General features: G+C 47.6%; 1 protein-coding gene and 1 long non-coding RNA gene across 2 annotated transcripts in view; one reads left to right on the forward strand and one right to left on the reverse strand.

The window, feature by feature from the left end:
• The window catches only part of mtbp (MDM2 binding protein), a 69,919-nt gene that overhangs the window by 44,118 nt on the left and 9,685 nt on the right, over positions 1 to 16,116 (reverse strand). Inside the window, 1 exon segment of the mRNA XM_052508629.1 lies at positions 6,781 to 6,903. Within this exon segment, the coding sequence (XP_052364589.1) occupies positions 6,781 to 6,903 (123 nt within the window).
• On the forward strand, positions 8,789 to 9,976 carry LOC127924168 (uncharacterized). The gene is made up of 3 exons (XR_008117040.1): positions 8,789 to 9,052; positions 9,332 to 9,491; positions 9,851 to 9,976. It is a non-coding gene; the product is annotated as an uncharacterized LOC127924168 (long non-coding RNA).

The following is a 16,116-nucleotide window of genomic DNA, read 5'->3' on the forward strand; positions in this document are numbered from 1 at the left end:
TACACACAACACAAGCTTTAGACTGAAATATTACCGTAAAGCTGATACACACAACACAAGCTTTAGACTGAAATATTACCGTAAAGCACAACACAAGCTTTAGACTGAAATATTACCGTAAAGCTGATATTATACACACAACACAAGCTTTAGACTGAAATATTACCGTAAAGCTGATATTATACACACAACACAAGCTTTAGACTGAAATATTACCGTAAAGCTGATATTATAAAGCTGACGCAACACAAGCTTTAGACTGAAATATTACCGTAAAGCTGATATTATACACACAACTGAAATATTACAAGCTTTAGACTGAAATATTACCAGCTTTAGACTGAAATAGAAAGAGGAAGACGTTATGCTGATATTTAGTTGGCATGTTTCAGTCCTTTCATTGACCTCTAACTTTACAGCAATGTCAGCTTTGTCCAACTACTGTATCAGGTATTATCAGACTGTGTGTAGCTAGGCCAGTTGAATAAGTAGCTGGCATAGCTTTCACCCTATCAGCCTATCCCCTCCCCTCTCTGGCCCAGGATTAGCTCCACATCCCATTTCCCAAACAAGGGACAGATCCTTCACAGGTCACCGTATAGAGATAGAATTCCATCGATGCAAAGGCTGCTTTCTGCTTTTCTCCTCAACCTCAGCCTTGCAAACTAAGAGAATAAACTACCTAAACACTTTCATTAATAGCAACTCCAAGTAGGCCGAAAGCTAAGCTTCCTGAAAGTGCAGTAATGCATCTGCTTTAGGATGAGTCACATCTAAAAACAGACATGGAGTTTAAGCTGGCCTGGCCTGGGAGTTACAGCTGGCCTGGGAGTTACAGCAGGCCTGGCCTGGGAGTTACAGCTGGCCTGGCCTGGGAGTTACAGCTGGCCTGGCCTGGGAGTTACAGCAGGCCTGGCCTGGGAGTTACAGCAGGCCTGGCCTGGGAGTTACAGCAGGCCTGGCCTGGGAGTTACAGCAGGCCTGGGAGTTTACAACTGGCCTGGGAGTTACAGCTGGCCTGGCCTGGGAGTTACAGCAGGCCTGGCCTGGGAGTTACAGCAGGCCTGGGAGTTACAGCAGGCCTGGGAGTTACAGCAGGCCTGGCCTGGGAGTTACAGCAGGCCTGGGAGTTACAACTGGCCTGGGAGTTTACAACTGGCCTGGGAGTTACAGCTGGCCTGGGAGTTACAGCTGGCCTGGCCTGGGAGTTACAGCAGGCCTGGCCTGGGAGTTACAGCAGGCCTGGCCTGGGAGTTACAGCAGGCCTGGGAGTTACAGCAGGCCTGGCCTGGGAGTTACAACTGGCCTGGGAGTTACAGCTGGCCTGGCCTGGGAGTTACAGCAGGCCTGGCCTGGGAGTTACAGCAGGCCTGGCCTGGGAGTTACAGCAGGCCTGGCCTGGGAGTTACAGCAGGCCTGGGAGTTACAACTGGCCTGGGAGTTTACAACTGGCCTGGGAGATACAACTGGCCTGGCCTGGGAGTTACAACTGGCCTGGGAGTTACAGCTGGCCTGGGAGTTACAGCAGGCCTGGCCTGGGAGTTACAACTGGCCTGGCCTGGGAGTTACAGCAGGCCTGGGAGTTACAGCAGGCCTGGCCTGGGAGTTACAACTGGCCTGGGAGTTACAGCTGGCCTGGGAGTTACAGCTGGCCTGGCCTGGGAGTTACAGCAGGCCTGGCCTGGGAGTTACAGCAGGCCTGGCCTGGGAGTTACAGCAGGCCTGGCCTGGGAGTTACAGCAGGCCTGGCCTGGGAGTTACAGCAGGCCTGGGAGTTACAACTGGCCTGGGAGTTTACAACTGGCCTGGGAGATACAACTGGCCTGGCCTGGGAGTTACAACTGGCCTGGGAGTTACAGCTGGCCTGGGAGTTACAGCAGGCCTGGCCTGGGAGTTACAACTGGCCTGGCCTGGGAGTTACAACTGGCCTGGCCTGGGAGTTACAACTGGCCTGGCCTGGGAGTTACAACTGGCCTGGCCTGGGAGTTACAACTGGCCTGGCCTGGGAGTTACAACTGGCCTGGCCTGGGAGTTACAACTGGCCTGGCCTGGGAGTTACAACTGGCCTGGCCTGGGAGTTACAACTGGCCTGGCCTGGGAGTTACAACTGGCCTGGCCTGGGAGTTACAACTGGCCTGGCCTGGGAGTTAGAACAGGCCTGGGAGTTAGAACAGGCCTGGGAGTTACAGCTGGCCTGGGAGTTACAGCTGGCCTGGGAGTTACAACTGGCCTGGGAGTTAGAACAGGCCTGGGGCCTAACCCTATAGAGCCTTCTCCATTATCATACCAGGCCCACTGACTACTATAGAGCCTTCTCCATTACACACCCTATCCCTATATAGTACACTACACACATCCTATCCCCTATATAGTACATTACACACACCCTATCTCCTATCCAGTACACCACACACACCATATCCCTATATAGTACACTACACACCCTATCCCTATATAATACACTACACACACCCTATCCCCTATACACTACACTACACACACCCTATCCCTATATAGTACACTACACACACCATATAGTACACAACACACACCCTATCCCCTATATAGTACACTACACACCCTATCCCTATATAGCACACTACACACATCCTATCCCCTATATAGTACACTACACACATCCTATCCCTATATAGTACACTACACACACCCTATCCCTATATAGTACACTACACACACCATATAGTACATTACACACATCCTATCCCCATATAGTACACTACACACACCCTATCCCTATATAGTACACTACACACAACCCTATACACCCTATAGTACACTACACACCCTATCCCTATATAGTACACTACACACACCCTATCCCAGTACTACAGTACCCACACACACAACCACCCTATCCCGTATATAGTACACTACACACACCCTATCCCCTATATAGTACACCTACACACCCTATCCCCTATATAGTACACTACACACATCCTATCCCTATATAGTACACCACACACCCTATCCCCTATATAGTACACTACACACCCCTATCCCCTATATAGTACACTACACACCCTATCACCTATATAGTACACTACACACATCCTATCCCTATATAGTACACCACACACCCTATCACCTATATAGTACACTACACACACCCTACCCTATACACCACACACCCTATCCCCTATATAGTACACTACACACATCCTATCCCCTATATAGTACACTACACACACCCTATCCCCTATATAGTACACTACACACCCCTATCCCCTATATAGTACACTACACCCTATCACCTATATAGTACACTACACACATCCTATCCCCTATATAGTATACTACACACCCTATCCTCTATATAATACACTACACACACCATATAGTACACTACACACACCCTATCCCCTATATAGTACACTACACACACCCTATATAGTGCACTTGAACATCCTCCACCACAACACCCACCTCTCTCCTTCAGTTCCACAGAGACAACAGATGGTTAGTCATGGTCTCAACAACACCATAAACACAGAACATGAGCACAATTACTTTTACTACAATCACGCTCTCCCAGAACCACAATAATCATCATCATAGATACTGTCTGGCACGGAACAAAAGGAATTTAACTAGCTAATCAATATGGGTGTTGTAAATCAGCTGTGTGTACCACGAGTAAACAGTCCAGGAGTTTAATAACTGAGCGTGTGTGTGTGTGTGTCCATCGCTACATTGAACAGCCATGATTAATCTGTAGTGGAAAACTCATTAGAGCAACACTCTGGTTTTATGACAGCAGAGCCTGGAGTGACAGCAACATGGACACTAACTGAGCTCTCTCTCTCTCTCTCTCTCTCTCTCTCTCTCTCTCTCTCTCTCTCTCTCTCTCTCTCTCTCTCTCTCTCTCTCTCTCTCTCTCTCTCTCTCTCTCTCTCTCTCTCTCTCTCTCTCTCTCTCTCTCTCTCTCTCTCTCTCTCTCTCTCTCTCTCTCTCTCTCTCTCTCTCTCTCTCTCTCTCTCTCTCTCTCTCTCTCTCTCTCTCTCAGACAGAACTAGAAGGTTGGAGGTAGGGTAGGACAGTGAGTCAGTAGCTAGTAGAACTGGAAGGTTGGAGGTAGGGTAGGACAGTGAGTCAGTAGCTAGTAGAACTGGAAGGTTGGAGGTAGGGTAGGACAGTGAGTCAGTAGCTAGTAGAACTGGAAGGCTGGAGGTAGGGTAGGGTACCAGTGACTCACTGTCCTACCCCTACCTCCAACTGGAAGTTCTGCTGGACTGACTCACTGTCCTACCCTACCTCCAACCTTCCAGTTCTGTCTGCTACTGACTCACTGTCCTACCCTACCTCCAACCTTCCAGTTCTGTCTGCTACTGACTCACTGTCCTACCCTACCTCCAACCTTCCAGTTCTGTCTGCTACTGACTCACTGTCCTACCCTACCTCCAACCTTCTAGTTCTGTCTGCTACTGACTCACTGTCCTACCCTACCTCCAACCTTCCAGTTCTGTCTGCTACTGACTCACTGTCCTACCCTACCTCCAACCTTCTAGTTCTGTCTGCTACTGACTCACTGTCCTACCCTACCTCCAACCTTCCAGTTCTGTCTGCTACTGACTCACTGTCCTACCCTACCTCCAACCTTCCAGTTCTGTCTGCTACTGACTCACTGTAGAACTGGAAGGTTGGACCCTACGGGGAGTCAGTAGCTTCTGGAAGGTTTAGGGGACAGTGAGTCAGTAGCTAGTAGAACTGGAAGGCTGGAGGTAGGGTAGGGTACCAGCTACTGACTCACTGTCCTACCCTACCTCCAACCTTCTAGTTCTGTCTGCTACTGACTCACTGTCCTACCCTACCTCCAACCTTCCAGTTCTGTCTGCTACTGACTCACTGTCCTACCCTACCTCCAACCTTCCAGTTCTGTCTGCTACTGACTCACTGTCCTACCCCTACCTCCAACCTTCCAGTTCTGTCTGCTACTGACTCACTGTCCTACCCTACCCTACCTCCAACCTTCTAGTTCTGTCTGCTACTGACTCACTGTCCTACCCTACCTCCAACCTTCCAGTTCTGTCTGCTACTGACTCACTGTCCTACCTACCTCCAACCTTCCAGTTCTGTCTGCTACTGACTCACTGTCCTACCCTACCTCCAACCTTCCAGTTCTGTCTGCTACTGACTCACTGTCCTACCCTACCTCCAACCTTCCAGTTCTGTCTGCTACTGACTCACTGTAGAACTGGAACCTTCCAGTTCTGTAATACTGACTCAGTACTGTCAGAAGGTTGGAGGTGGCAGGAGTCAGTAGCAGGCTGGAGAAGGTAGGGAGACACAGTGAGACTCAGTAGCTACCTCCAGACCTTCTAGTTCTGTCTGCTACTGACTCACTGTCCTACCCTAGGTAGAGTTCTGTCTGCTACTGACTCACTGTCCTACCCTACCTCCAACCTTCCAGTTCTGTCTGCTACTGACTCACTGTCCTACCCTACCTCCAACCTTCCAGTTCTGTCTGCTACTGACTCACTGTCCTACCCTACCTCAACCTTCTAGTTCTGTCTGCTACTGACTCACTGTCCTAGAACTGGAACCTTCCAGTTCTGTCTGTAGGACTCAGTCAGTACCTGACAGTGGCCAGACTACACTGGACCTAGGTCTGGTTCTGTCAGAGAAGGACTAGGATACCCTAACCTCCGACTGTAGATTGTGGTCATAGTTGGTCTGGAGGTAGGGAAGGATATGTTAGATAGGATAAGGTGGGGTTGATAGGGTAGGATAAGGTGGGGTAGGATAGGATAAGGTGGGGTAGGATACTGTGGGGGTAGGATAGGGTGGGGTAGGATAGGATAAGGTAGGGTAGGATAGGATAAGGTGGGGTAGGATAAGGTGGGGTAGGATAAGGTGGGGTAGGATAGGATAGGGTGGGGTAGGATAAGGTGGGGTAGGATAGGATAGGGTGGGGTAGGATAAGGTGGGGTCGGATAGGATAAGGTGGGGTAGGATAGGATAAGGTGGGGTAGGATAGGATAGGTTGGGGTAGGATAAGGTGGGGTAGGATAGGATAAGGTGGGGTAGGATAAGGTGGGGTAGGATAGGATAGGGTGGGGTAGGATAAGGTGGGGTCGGATAGGATAAGGTGGGGTAGGATAAGGTTGGATAGGATAGGATAAGGTGGGGTAGGATTGGGTGGGGTAGGATAGGATAAGGTGGGGTAGGATAAAGTGGGGTAGGATAGGATAAGGTGGGGTAGGATAGGATAGGGTGGGGTAGGATAAGGTGGGGTAGGATAAGGTCGGATAGGATAGGATAAGGTGGGGTAGGATTGGGTGGGGTAGGATAGGATAAGGTGGGGTAGTATAGGATAGGGTGGGGTAGGATAAGGTGGGGTAGGATAAGGTGGGGTAGTATAGGATAGGGTGGGGTAGGATAGGATAGGGTGGGGTAGGATAAGGTGGGGTAGGATAGGATAGGGTGGGGAAGGATAAGGTGGGGTAGTATAGGATAGGGTGGGGTAGGATAAGGTGGGGTAGGTTCGGGTGGGGTAGGATAGGATAAGGTGGGGTAGGTTAGGGTGGGGTAGGATCGGATAGGGTGGGGTAGTATAGGATAGGGTGGGGTAGGATAAGGTGGGGTAGGTTCGGGTGGGGTAGGATAGGATAAGGTGGGGTAGGTTAGGGTGGGGTAGGATCAGATAGGGTGGGGTAGGATATGATAAGGTGGGGTAGGTTAGGGTGGGGTAGGATCAGGTAGGGTGGGGTAGGTTCGGGTGGGGTAGGATAGGATAAGGTGGGGGGTAGGACTACTCACCTCTGAGTGTAGCTTGTGGTCAGAGTTGTTATGGGATCCTGGATCAGAAGGCAGCAGGCTGTACCATGTCTCTCTATCCTGGGCTCGGAGGGAGAAGCCTTCAAACCTCACCTCAGAGGCAAACTGTTCGACAGCACAGGAGAGAAATCAGTAGGACAGGATCGTTAGTGAACTCAAACTGGGTTTCCATTTTAGAAAAGAGATTTCCCAAGACAGCCTGTTCCCTGTTTTCTGTGCTAAATCATGTAGAATATTGGCCTGTTGGAAACTACAACTCCCTACTACATCGCACAGTTGGGCTTGATCAAATGTATCTCTAGAGAAACTGCGCATTGATCTCACCAAAAATTAAAAATTAATTCAAATGGAATTAAAATAATTGAACAGATATTTTTTATTAAGTAGTTCTGTCCTTGGGCTGTTGTCTATTAATGTTCTGTATTATGTCATGTTTCATGTTCTGTGTTGGACCCCAGGAAGAGTAGCTGCTGCTCTCTCAACAGCTAACGAGGATCCTAATAAAATACAGAATATCAAAAATATTGGTCCAATCACTTGTTTAAAAACCAAAAAACAAGATATATTTCATTACAAAACACATAACCTATTAGCTATACAATTAGCCACTACACATGACCTCACATTAACTCAGCACCAGGATTAAAAACTTCAACTATCATTGAATACAGACAGAGGGATCTGTGAGCAGAAAAACTATTTTATTAACAAAAAGGTAAACCAATACATTTGCTTTACAGAAGGTTTTTGTTGTTGTTGCAGTTTTACAGCTAATTTCCTGCAAGTCTACACATTTTGCCATGGGGTGGGGAGACATTTCTTCCATTTTAACGTACATTCTCTGCAAGTCTACACATTTTGCCATGGGGTGGGGAGACATTTCTTCCATTTTAAAGTACATTCTCTGCAAGTCTACACATTTTGCCATGGGGTGGGGAGACATTTCTTCCATTTTAAAGTACATTCTCTGCAAGTCTACACATTTTGCCATGGGGTGGGGAGACATTTCTTCCATTTTAAAGTACATTCTCTGCAAGTCTACACATTTTGCCATGGGGTGGGGAGACATTTCTTCCATTTTAAAGTACATTCTCTGCAAGTCTACACATTTTGCCATGGGGTGGGGAGACATTTCTTCCATTTTAAAGTACATTCTCTGCAAGTCTACACATTTTGCCATGGGGTGGGACATTTCTTCCATTTTAAAACACATTTCTTCCATTTTGCCATGGGGTGGGGAAGTACATTCTCTGCAAGTCTACACATTTTGCCATGGGGTGGGGAGACATTTCTTCCATTTTAAAGTACATTCTCTGCAAGTCTACACATTTTGCCATGGGGTGGGGAGACATTTCTTCCATTTTAAAGTACATTCTCTGCAAGTCTACACATTTTGCCATGGGGTGGGGAGACATTTCTTCCATTTTAAAGTACATTCTCTGCAAGTCTACACATTTTGCCATGACTTATGCCATGTTAACATGATTTTTGAGTGAGATTGACTTGCAAAATCAAATGGGGGCTCCCTGGAGGTCAGGGCCCCTGGGATAATTCAGCAAAGATTACTACAAGTTTAGATAACTGGCTAGACTAACTTACCAATAACAAACTGATATACCTTTCTAACTGATATGGGTTCATTGAGTGACTGTCAGTGAGTGACATAAAATTGTGTAAATTAAGAAATTGTGCACCTTGTGTATTCTACTAATCTAACTCTCAACAATATATCGAGACTCAACTGAGTTCAACTGAGTTCCTAAAACAAAACAAAATATCATTAATTATTTATATATATATATATATATACACACACACAGTGGGCTCCAAAATGACTGGCACCCTGACTGGCAATACACAAACAATACTTCAAAAAATATAAACAATCTAATTATGGAGATAAACTCAAAATACCAACATGTGAGAAATACTGTACTGTATTAATGTTTCAATGGAACCCAACAAAAGCATACAATTATTTAATACAGAATACATTTCACCAAAATCAAGGTTTCATTATTATTGGCACTCCTCACTTCGTACTTAGTGCCACTAGTGCCAAAGATAACAGCGTGGTCTTTTCCTGTAATGTTTGACAAGGTTAAGGAACACATTTGGAGGGATTTTGGACCATTCCTCAATGCAGATCCTTTCAAGATCGTTCACATTCTTGGGTTTGCACTTATCAACTGCCCTCTTCAACTCAGCCCACAGGTTTTCACTTATCAACTTCCCTCTTCAACTCAGCCCACAGGTTTGCACTTATCAACTTCCCTCTTCAACTCAGCCTACAGGTTTTCACTTATCAACTTCCCTCTTCAACTCAGCCCACAGGTTTTCATTTATCAACTTCCCTCTTCAACTCAGCCCACAGGTTTCACTTATCAACTTCCCTCTTCAACTCAGCCCACAGGTTTTCACTTATCAACTTCCCTCTTCAACTCAGCCCACAGGTTTGCACTTATCAACTTCCCTCTTCAACTCAGCCCACAGGTTTGCACTTATCAACTTCCCTCTTCAACTCAGCCCACAGGTTTGCACTTATCAACTTCCCTCTTCAACTCAGCCCACAGGTTTTCACTTATCAACTTCCCTCTTCAACTCAGCCCACAGGTTTTCACTTATCAACTTCCCTCTTCAACTCAGCCCACAGGTTTTCACTTATCAACTTCCCTCTTCAACTCAGCCCACAGGTTTGCACTTATCAACTTCCCTCTTCAACTCAGCCCACAGGTTTGCACTTATCAACTTCCCTCTTCAACTCAGCCCACAGGTTTTCACTTATCAACTTCCCTCTTCAACTCAGCCCACAGGTTTTCACTTATCAACTTCCCTCTTCAACTCAGCCTACAGGTTTTCACTTATCAACTTCCCTCTTCAACTCAGCCCACAGGTTTTCACTTATCAACTTCCCTCTTCAACTCAGCCCACAGATTTTCACTTATCAACTTCCCTCTTCAACTCAGCCCACAGGTTTTCACTTATCAACTTCCCTCTTCAACTCAAATTACAGGTTTCACTTATCAACTTCCCTCTTCAACTCAGCCCACAGGTTTTCACTTATCAACTTCCCTCTTCAACTCAGCCCACAGGTTTTCACTTATCAACTTCCCTCTTCAACTCAGCCCACAGGTTTTCACTTATCAACTTCCCTCTTCAACTCAGCCCACAGGTTTTCTTTATCAACTTCCCTCTTCAACTCAGCCCACAGGTTTTCCTGTGGATTTAGGTCAACTGAGATTCCAGTCAATGACAGGTTTCTTTGGTCAACTTCCAGAGCCTCTTCAACTCAGCCTACAGGTTTTCACTTATCAACTTAAGAGCCTGTTCAACTCAGCTGACAGGCTTTCTTCTGGCAACCCTTCCAAAGAGCCTGTTCATGTGGGTCAGTCTGATGGGGCTTTCTTCTGGCAACCCTTCCAAAGAGCCTGTGGATGTGGAGGTCAGTCTGACAGGCTTTCTTCTGGCAACCCTTTCAACTCAGCCTGTGGTTTGGAGGTGGAGTCTGATGGGGCTTTCTTCTTCAACCCTTCCACAGGCCTGTGGATTGGAGGTTATCTGATTCCCTTTCTTCTGGCAACCCAGGTTTTCCAAGAGCCTGTGGATGTGGAGATGGCAGTCTGATGGGGCTTTCTTCTGGCAACCCTTCCAAGAGCCTGTCTGTGGAGGTGGAGTCTGATGGGGCTTTCTTCTGGCAACCCTTCCAAAGAGCCTGTGGATGTGGAGGTGGAGTCTGATGGGGCTTTCTTCTGGCAACCCTTCCAAAGAGCCTGTGGATGTGGAGGTGGAGTCTGATGGGGCTTTCTTCTGGCAACCCTTCCAAAGAGCCTGTGGAGGTGGAGTCTGATGGGGCTTTCCTCTGCAACCCCTCCAAAGAGCCTGTGGTTGTGGAGTCTGTTGGGGCTTTCTTCTGGCAACCCTTCCAAAGAGCCTGTGGTTGTGGAGTCTGATGGGGCTTTCTTCTGGCAACCCTTCCAAAGAGCCTGTGGATGTGTGGAGTCTGATGGGGCTTTCTTCTGGCAACCCTTCCAAAGAGCCTGTGGTTGTGGAGGTGGAGTCTGATGGGGCTTTCTTCTGGCAACCCTTCCAAAGAGCCTGTGGTTGTGGAGGTGGAGTCTGATGGGGCTTTCTTCTGGCAACCCTTCCAAAGAGCCTGTGGATGTGGAGGTGGAGTCTGATGGGGCTTTCTTCTGGCAACCCTTCCAAAGAGCCTGTGGATGTGGAGTCTGATGGGGCTTTCTTCTGGCAACCCTTCCAAAGAGCCTGTGGAGGTGGAGTCTGATGGGGCTTTCTTCTGCAACCCTTCCAAAGAGCCTGTGGATGTGGAGGTGGAGTCTGATGGGGCTTTCTTCTGGCAACCCTTCCAAAGAGCCTGTGGTTGTGGAGGTGGAGTCTGATGGGGCTTTCTTCTGCAACCCTTCCAAAGAGCCTGTGGATGTGGAGGTGGAGTCTGATGGGGCTTTCTTCTGGCAACCCTTCCAAAGAGCCTGTGGATGTGGAGTCTGATGGGGCTTTCTTCTGGCAACCCTTCCAAAGAGCCTGTGGTTGTGGAGTCTGATGGGGCTTTTTCTGGCAACCCTTCAAAGAGCCTGTGGTTGTGGAGTCTGATGGGGCTTTCTTCTGGCAACCCTTCCAAAGAGCCTGTGGTTGTGGAGGTGGAGTCTGATGAATGCTTTTTCTGGCAACCCTTCCAAAGAGCCTGTGGTTGTGGAGGTGGAGTCTGATGGGGCTTTCTTCTGGCAACCCTTCCAAAGAGCCTGTGGTTGTGTGGAGTCTGATGGGGCTTTCTTTGGCAACCCTTCCAAAGAGTCTGTGGATGACAAGTGGAGTCTGATGGGGCTTTCTTTGGCAACCCTTCCAAAGAGCCTGTGGAGGTGGAGTCTGATGGGGCTTTCTTCTGGCAACCCTTCCAAAGAGCCTGTGGAGGTGGAGTCTAATGGGGCTTTCTTCTGGCAACCCTTCCAAAGAGCCTGTGGAGGTGGAGTCTGATGGGGCTTTCTTCAGGACAACCCTTCCAAAGAGCCTGTGGTTGTGGAGGTGGAGTCTGATGGGGCTTTCTTCTGGCAACCCTTCCAAAGAGCCTGTGGTTGTGGAGGTGGAGTCTGATGGGCTTTCTTCTGGCAACCCTTCCAAAGAGCCTGTGGTTGTGGAGGTGGAGTCTGATGGGGCTTTCTTCTGCAACCCTAAGATGCCAAAGAGCCTGCAATTCTGACCACAGTCCAGACCTTGTTGTGGAGTCTATGGGGCCTTCTGGCAACCCTTCCAAAGATCCTGTGGAGGTGGATCCTGGGGCAAAATTTCTTCTGCACCCTTCCAAAGAGCCTGTGGAGGTGGAGTCAACTGGGGCTTTCTTCTGCAATGTTTTAATAAGAGCCTAGTGGAGGTGGATCTCAGATGGGGCTTGGATCTTCTGCAAGCCTTCCAACAGAGCCTTGGAAGGTCTGATGGGGATCTGTCCCTTTGAAAGAGCCTGTGGTTCTTCATGGTGTTGATGGGGCTTTCCTGCAAGTGTTCCAAAGAGCCTGTGAGGTGGCTCAATATAGTTCCTTAACACTTCCAGAGTCTGTGGGGCTTTTCCTGTTTAACCCTTTTGTGGATGTTCTGGCAACCCTTCCAAAGAGCCTGTGAGTGGTTTAATTCCGGTTTAACTGGAGGTGGAGTCTGATGGTGCTTTTTGAAACCTGGTGACCTAAGATGCCACCAAGGCCTGCAATTCTTTCAATTGATTCTTGAGATTTAAATTATTCACGGCATCCTGGGTTCTGGGGGCAAAATGCATTTGCATCCTCTACCCGTGAGGTTTTCAACTGTACCATATCTTTTGAATGTTTTAATAATTGCCCCAGCAGTGCTCAGTGGTATATTCAATCGTTTGTGGATCTTCTTGTAGCCATTAACAGATTTATGAAGGTCTACGACCATCTGTCCCTTTTGAACTGCCAGTTCTTTTCTTCATGGTGTTGGATGACAAAGGGATATTGCATGAGTGTTATCTCATTTTTATACCCGAGTGAAACAGGAAGTGATGTAATGGCTCAATATAGTTCCTTAACACTTAGATAAACCATAATAAGTGGAATTTAATTCCTGGTTAAATTTTGGTAGATGTTAATTACAATAATATTTTAGGGTGCCATTAATTGTGAAACCTTGATTTGCAGGACATTGATTTTTAATTGAATCAATAAATTATTTTGTTGGGTTCCATTGAAACATTAATACAGTGCAGTATTTTTCACATGTTGGTATTTTGAGTTTCTCTCCATAATTAGATTGTTCATATTTTTTGAAGTATTGTTTGTGCATTGCCAGTCAGGGGTGCCAGTCATTTTGGAGCCCACTGTGTGTATATATATATATATATATATTCTTCTTTTTTTTAAATTAGGGAAAAAATGAGGTCCAGACCTCAGTGTCCTCAGACGTAGCTACGGCCCTGTCAACGTCCTCAGACTACGGCCCTAGCTACGGCCCTGTCAACGTCCTCAGACTACGGCCCTAGCTAGGCCCTGTCAACGCCCTCAGACTACGGCCCTAGCTACGGCCCTGTCAACGCCCCTCAGACTACGGCCCTAGCTACGGCCCTGTCAACGCCCTATGGAAAACCATAATTACATTGTAACAGTGACAGCTGAGCTGATGTGTTCTGGAGGATGAAGGGGAAAAGGCAACTCTGGAGAAGAAGTTGTATTGTAAAGGTACAGATGTAAAATATGTGATCTTGACTTGGCAAAAATACACTCTAATGAAAAGAACATTAAAGGGCTAAATTCACAACACGTCTATCAACTCTCATTGATTACAAGCAGTACCAAGACGACGGATCTACCATCAATAACGTCTGAGTCATAAGAGACTGGGGTTTGGGTTCAGGGCCAGGCACAGCAGGTTCTCATGCCCCCCCCCCTATGTGCCAGTCAGGGCTGGGTGAAGAGGTGAGTAACCTTGGCAGTGGTTCAGCGTGCCAGCTAGGGGGCTCTGGATTTGCAGTGACCCTTAACCCCCGTCTCCAGGCCCAGAAAGGCCTCCAGACAGAAGAACCCTTCATTACAGCCCTAGGCTTGGCACACACTGAGCACCCTGACCCACACATGACTCCTATACAATCTCCTAGGGCAGCATAATCTACAGGGCATTCGGAAAGTATTCAGGCCACTTCCTTTTTTTCCACATTTTGTTACATTACAGCCTTATTCCCCCTCAAGAGACTGAAAATATTAGACATGGGTCCACAGATCCTCGAAAGGTTCTACAGCTGCACCATCGAGAGCAACCCTGACTGGTTGCATCACTGCTTGGTATGGCAACTGCTCGGCCTCCGGACCGCAAGGCACTACAGAGGGTAGTGCGTATGGCCCAGTACATCACTGGGGCCAAGCTTCCTGCCACCCAGAACCTCTATACCAGGCGGTGTCAGAGAAAGGCCCTAAAAATGGTCAAAGACTCCAGCCACCCTAGTCATGGACTGTTCTCTCTGCTACCACACGGCAAGCGGTACCGGAGCACCAAGTCTAGGTCCAAGAGGCATCTAAACAGCTTCTAGCCCCAAGCCATAAGACAGCTTCTAGCCCCAAGCCATAAGACTCCTGAACATCTAGTCAAATGACTATTTGCATTGCCCCCCTGCCCCTCTTTTACACTGCTGCTACTCTCTGTTTATTATCCATGCATAGTCACTTTAACTCTACCTACATGTACATTACCTCGACTAACTCTGTACCCTGTATATAGGTACCCCCTGTATATGTACCCCTGTATATAGCCTCCACATTGACTCTGTACCGACACCCTGTATATAGCCTCCACATTGACTCTGTACCAGTAACCCCTGTATATAGCCTCCACATTGACTCTGTACCGTAACACCCTGTATATAGCCTCCACTTTGACTCTGTACCAGTACCCCTGTATATAGCCTCCACATTGACTCTGTACCGTAACACGCTGTATATAGCCTCCACATTGACCAGTACCCCTGTATATAGCCTCCACATTGACTCTGTACCAGTACCCTGTATATAGCCTCCACATTGACTCTGTACCGTAACACCCTGTATATAGCCTCCACATTGACTCTGTACCGTAACCCCTGTATATAGCCTCCACATTGACTCTGTACCGTAACACCCTGTATATAGCCTCCACATTGACTCTGTACCGTAACACCCTGTATATAGCCTCCACATTGACTCAGTACCGTAACCCCTGTATATAGCCTCCACATTGACTCTGTACCGTAACACCCTGTATATAGCCTCCACATTGACTCTGTACCGTAACACCCTGTATATAGCCTCCACATTGACTCTGTACCGTAACACCCTGTATATAGCCTCCACATTGACTCTGTACCGTAACACCCTGTATATAGCCTCCACATTGACTCTGTGACCTGTACCAGTACCCCCTGTATATAGCCTCCACATTGACTCTGTACCAGTACCCCTGTATATAGCCTCCACATTGACTCTGTACCCCTGTAAGCCTCCACCCTGTATACCCCTGTATATAGCCTCCACATTGACTCTGTACACATTGTAACACCCTGTATATAGCCTCCACATTGACTCTGTACCGTAACCCCTGTATATAGCCTCCACATTGACTCTGTACCGTAACACCCTGTATATAGCCTCCACGTTGATTGACTAACACCCAGTACCGTAACCCCTGTATATAGCCTCCACATTGACTCTGTACCGTAACACTGTATATAGCCTCCACATTGACTCTGTACCGTAACACCCTGTATATAGCCTCCACATTGACTCTGTACCGTAACACCCTGTATATAGCCTCCACATTGACTCTGTACCGTAACACCCTGTATATAGCCTCCACATTGACTCTGTACCGTAACACCCTGTATATAGCCTCCACATTGACTCTGTAACACCCTGTATATAGCCTCCACCCTGTATATAGCCTCCACATTGACTCTGTACCGTAACACCCTGTATATAGCCTCCACATTGACTCTGTACCGTAACACCCTGTATATAGCCTCCACATTGACTCTGTACCGTAACACCCTGTATATAGCCTCCACATTGCCTCGTAACACTGTATATAGACTCTGACTCTGTAACACCCTGTATATAGCCTCCACATTGACTCTGTACCGTAACCCCTGTATATAGCCTCCACATTGACTCTGTACCGTACCCCTGTATATAGCCTCCACATTGACTCAGTACCGTAACCCCTGTATATAGCCTCCACATTGACTCAGTACCCCCTGTATATAGCCTCCACATTGACTCAGTACCGTAACACCCTGTATATAGCCTCCACATTGACTCTGTACCGTAACACCCT

This window comes from Oncorhynchus keta, unplaced genomic scaffold, assembly GCF_023373465.1.
Source record: "Oncorhynchus keta strain PuntledgeMale-10-30-2019 unplaced genomic scaffold, Oket_V2 Un_contig_3758_pilon_pilon, whole genome shotgun sequence".
Taxonomy (NCBI): Eukaryota; Metazoa; Chordata; class Actinopteri; order Salmoniformes; family Salmonidae; genus Oncorhynchus; species Oncorhynchus keta.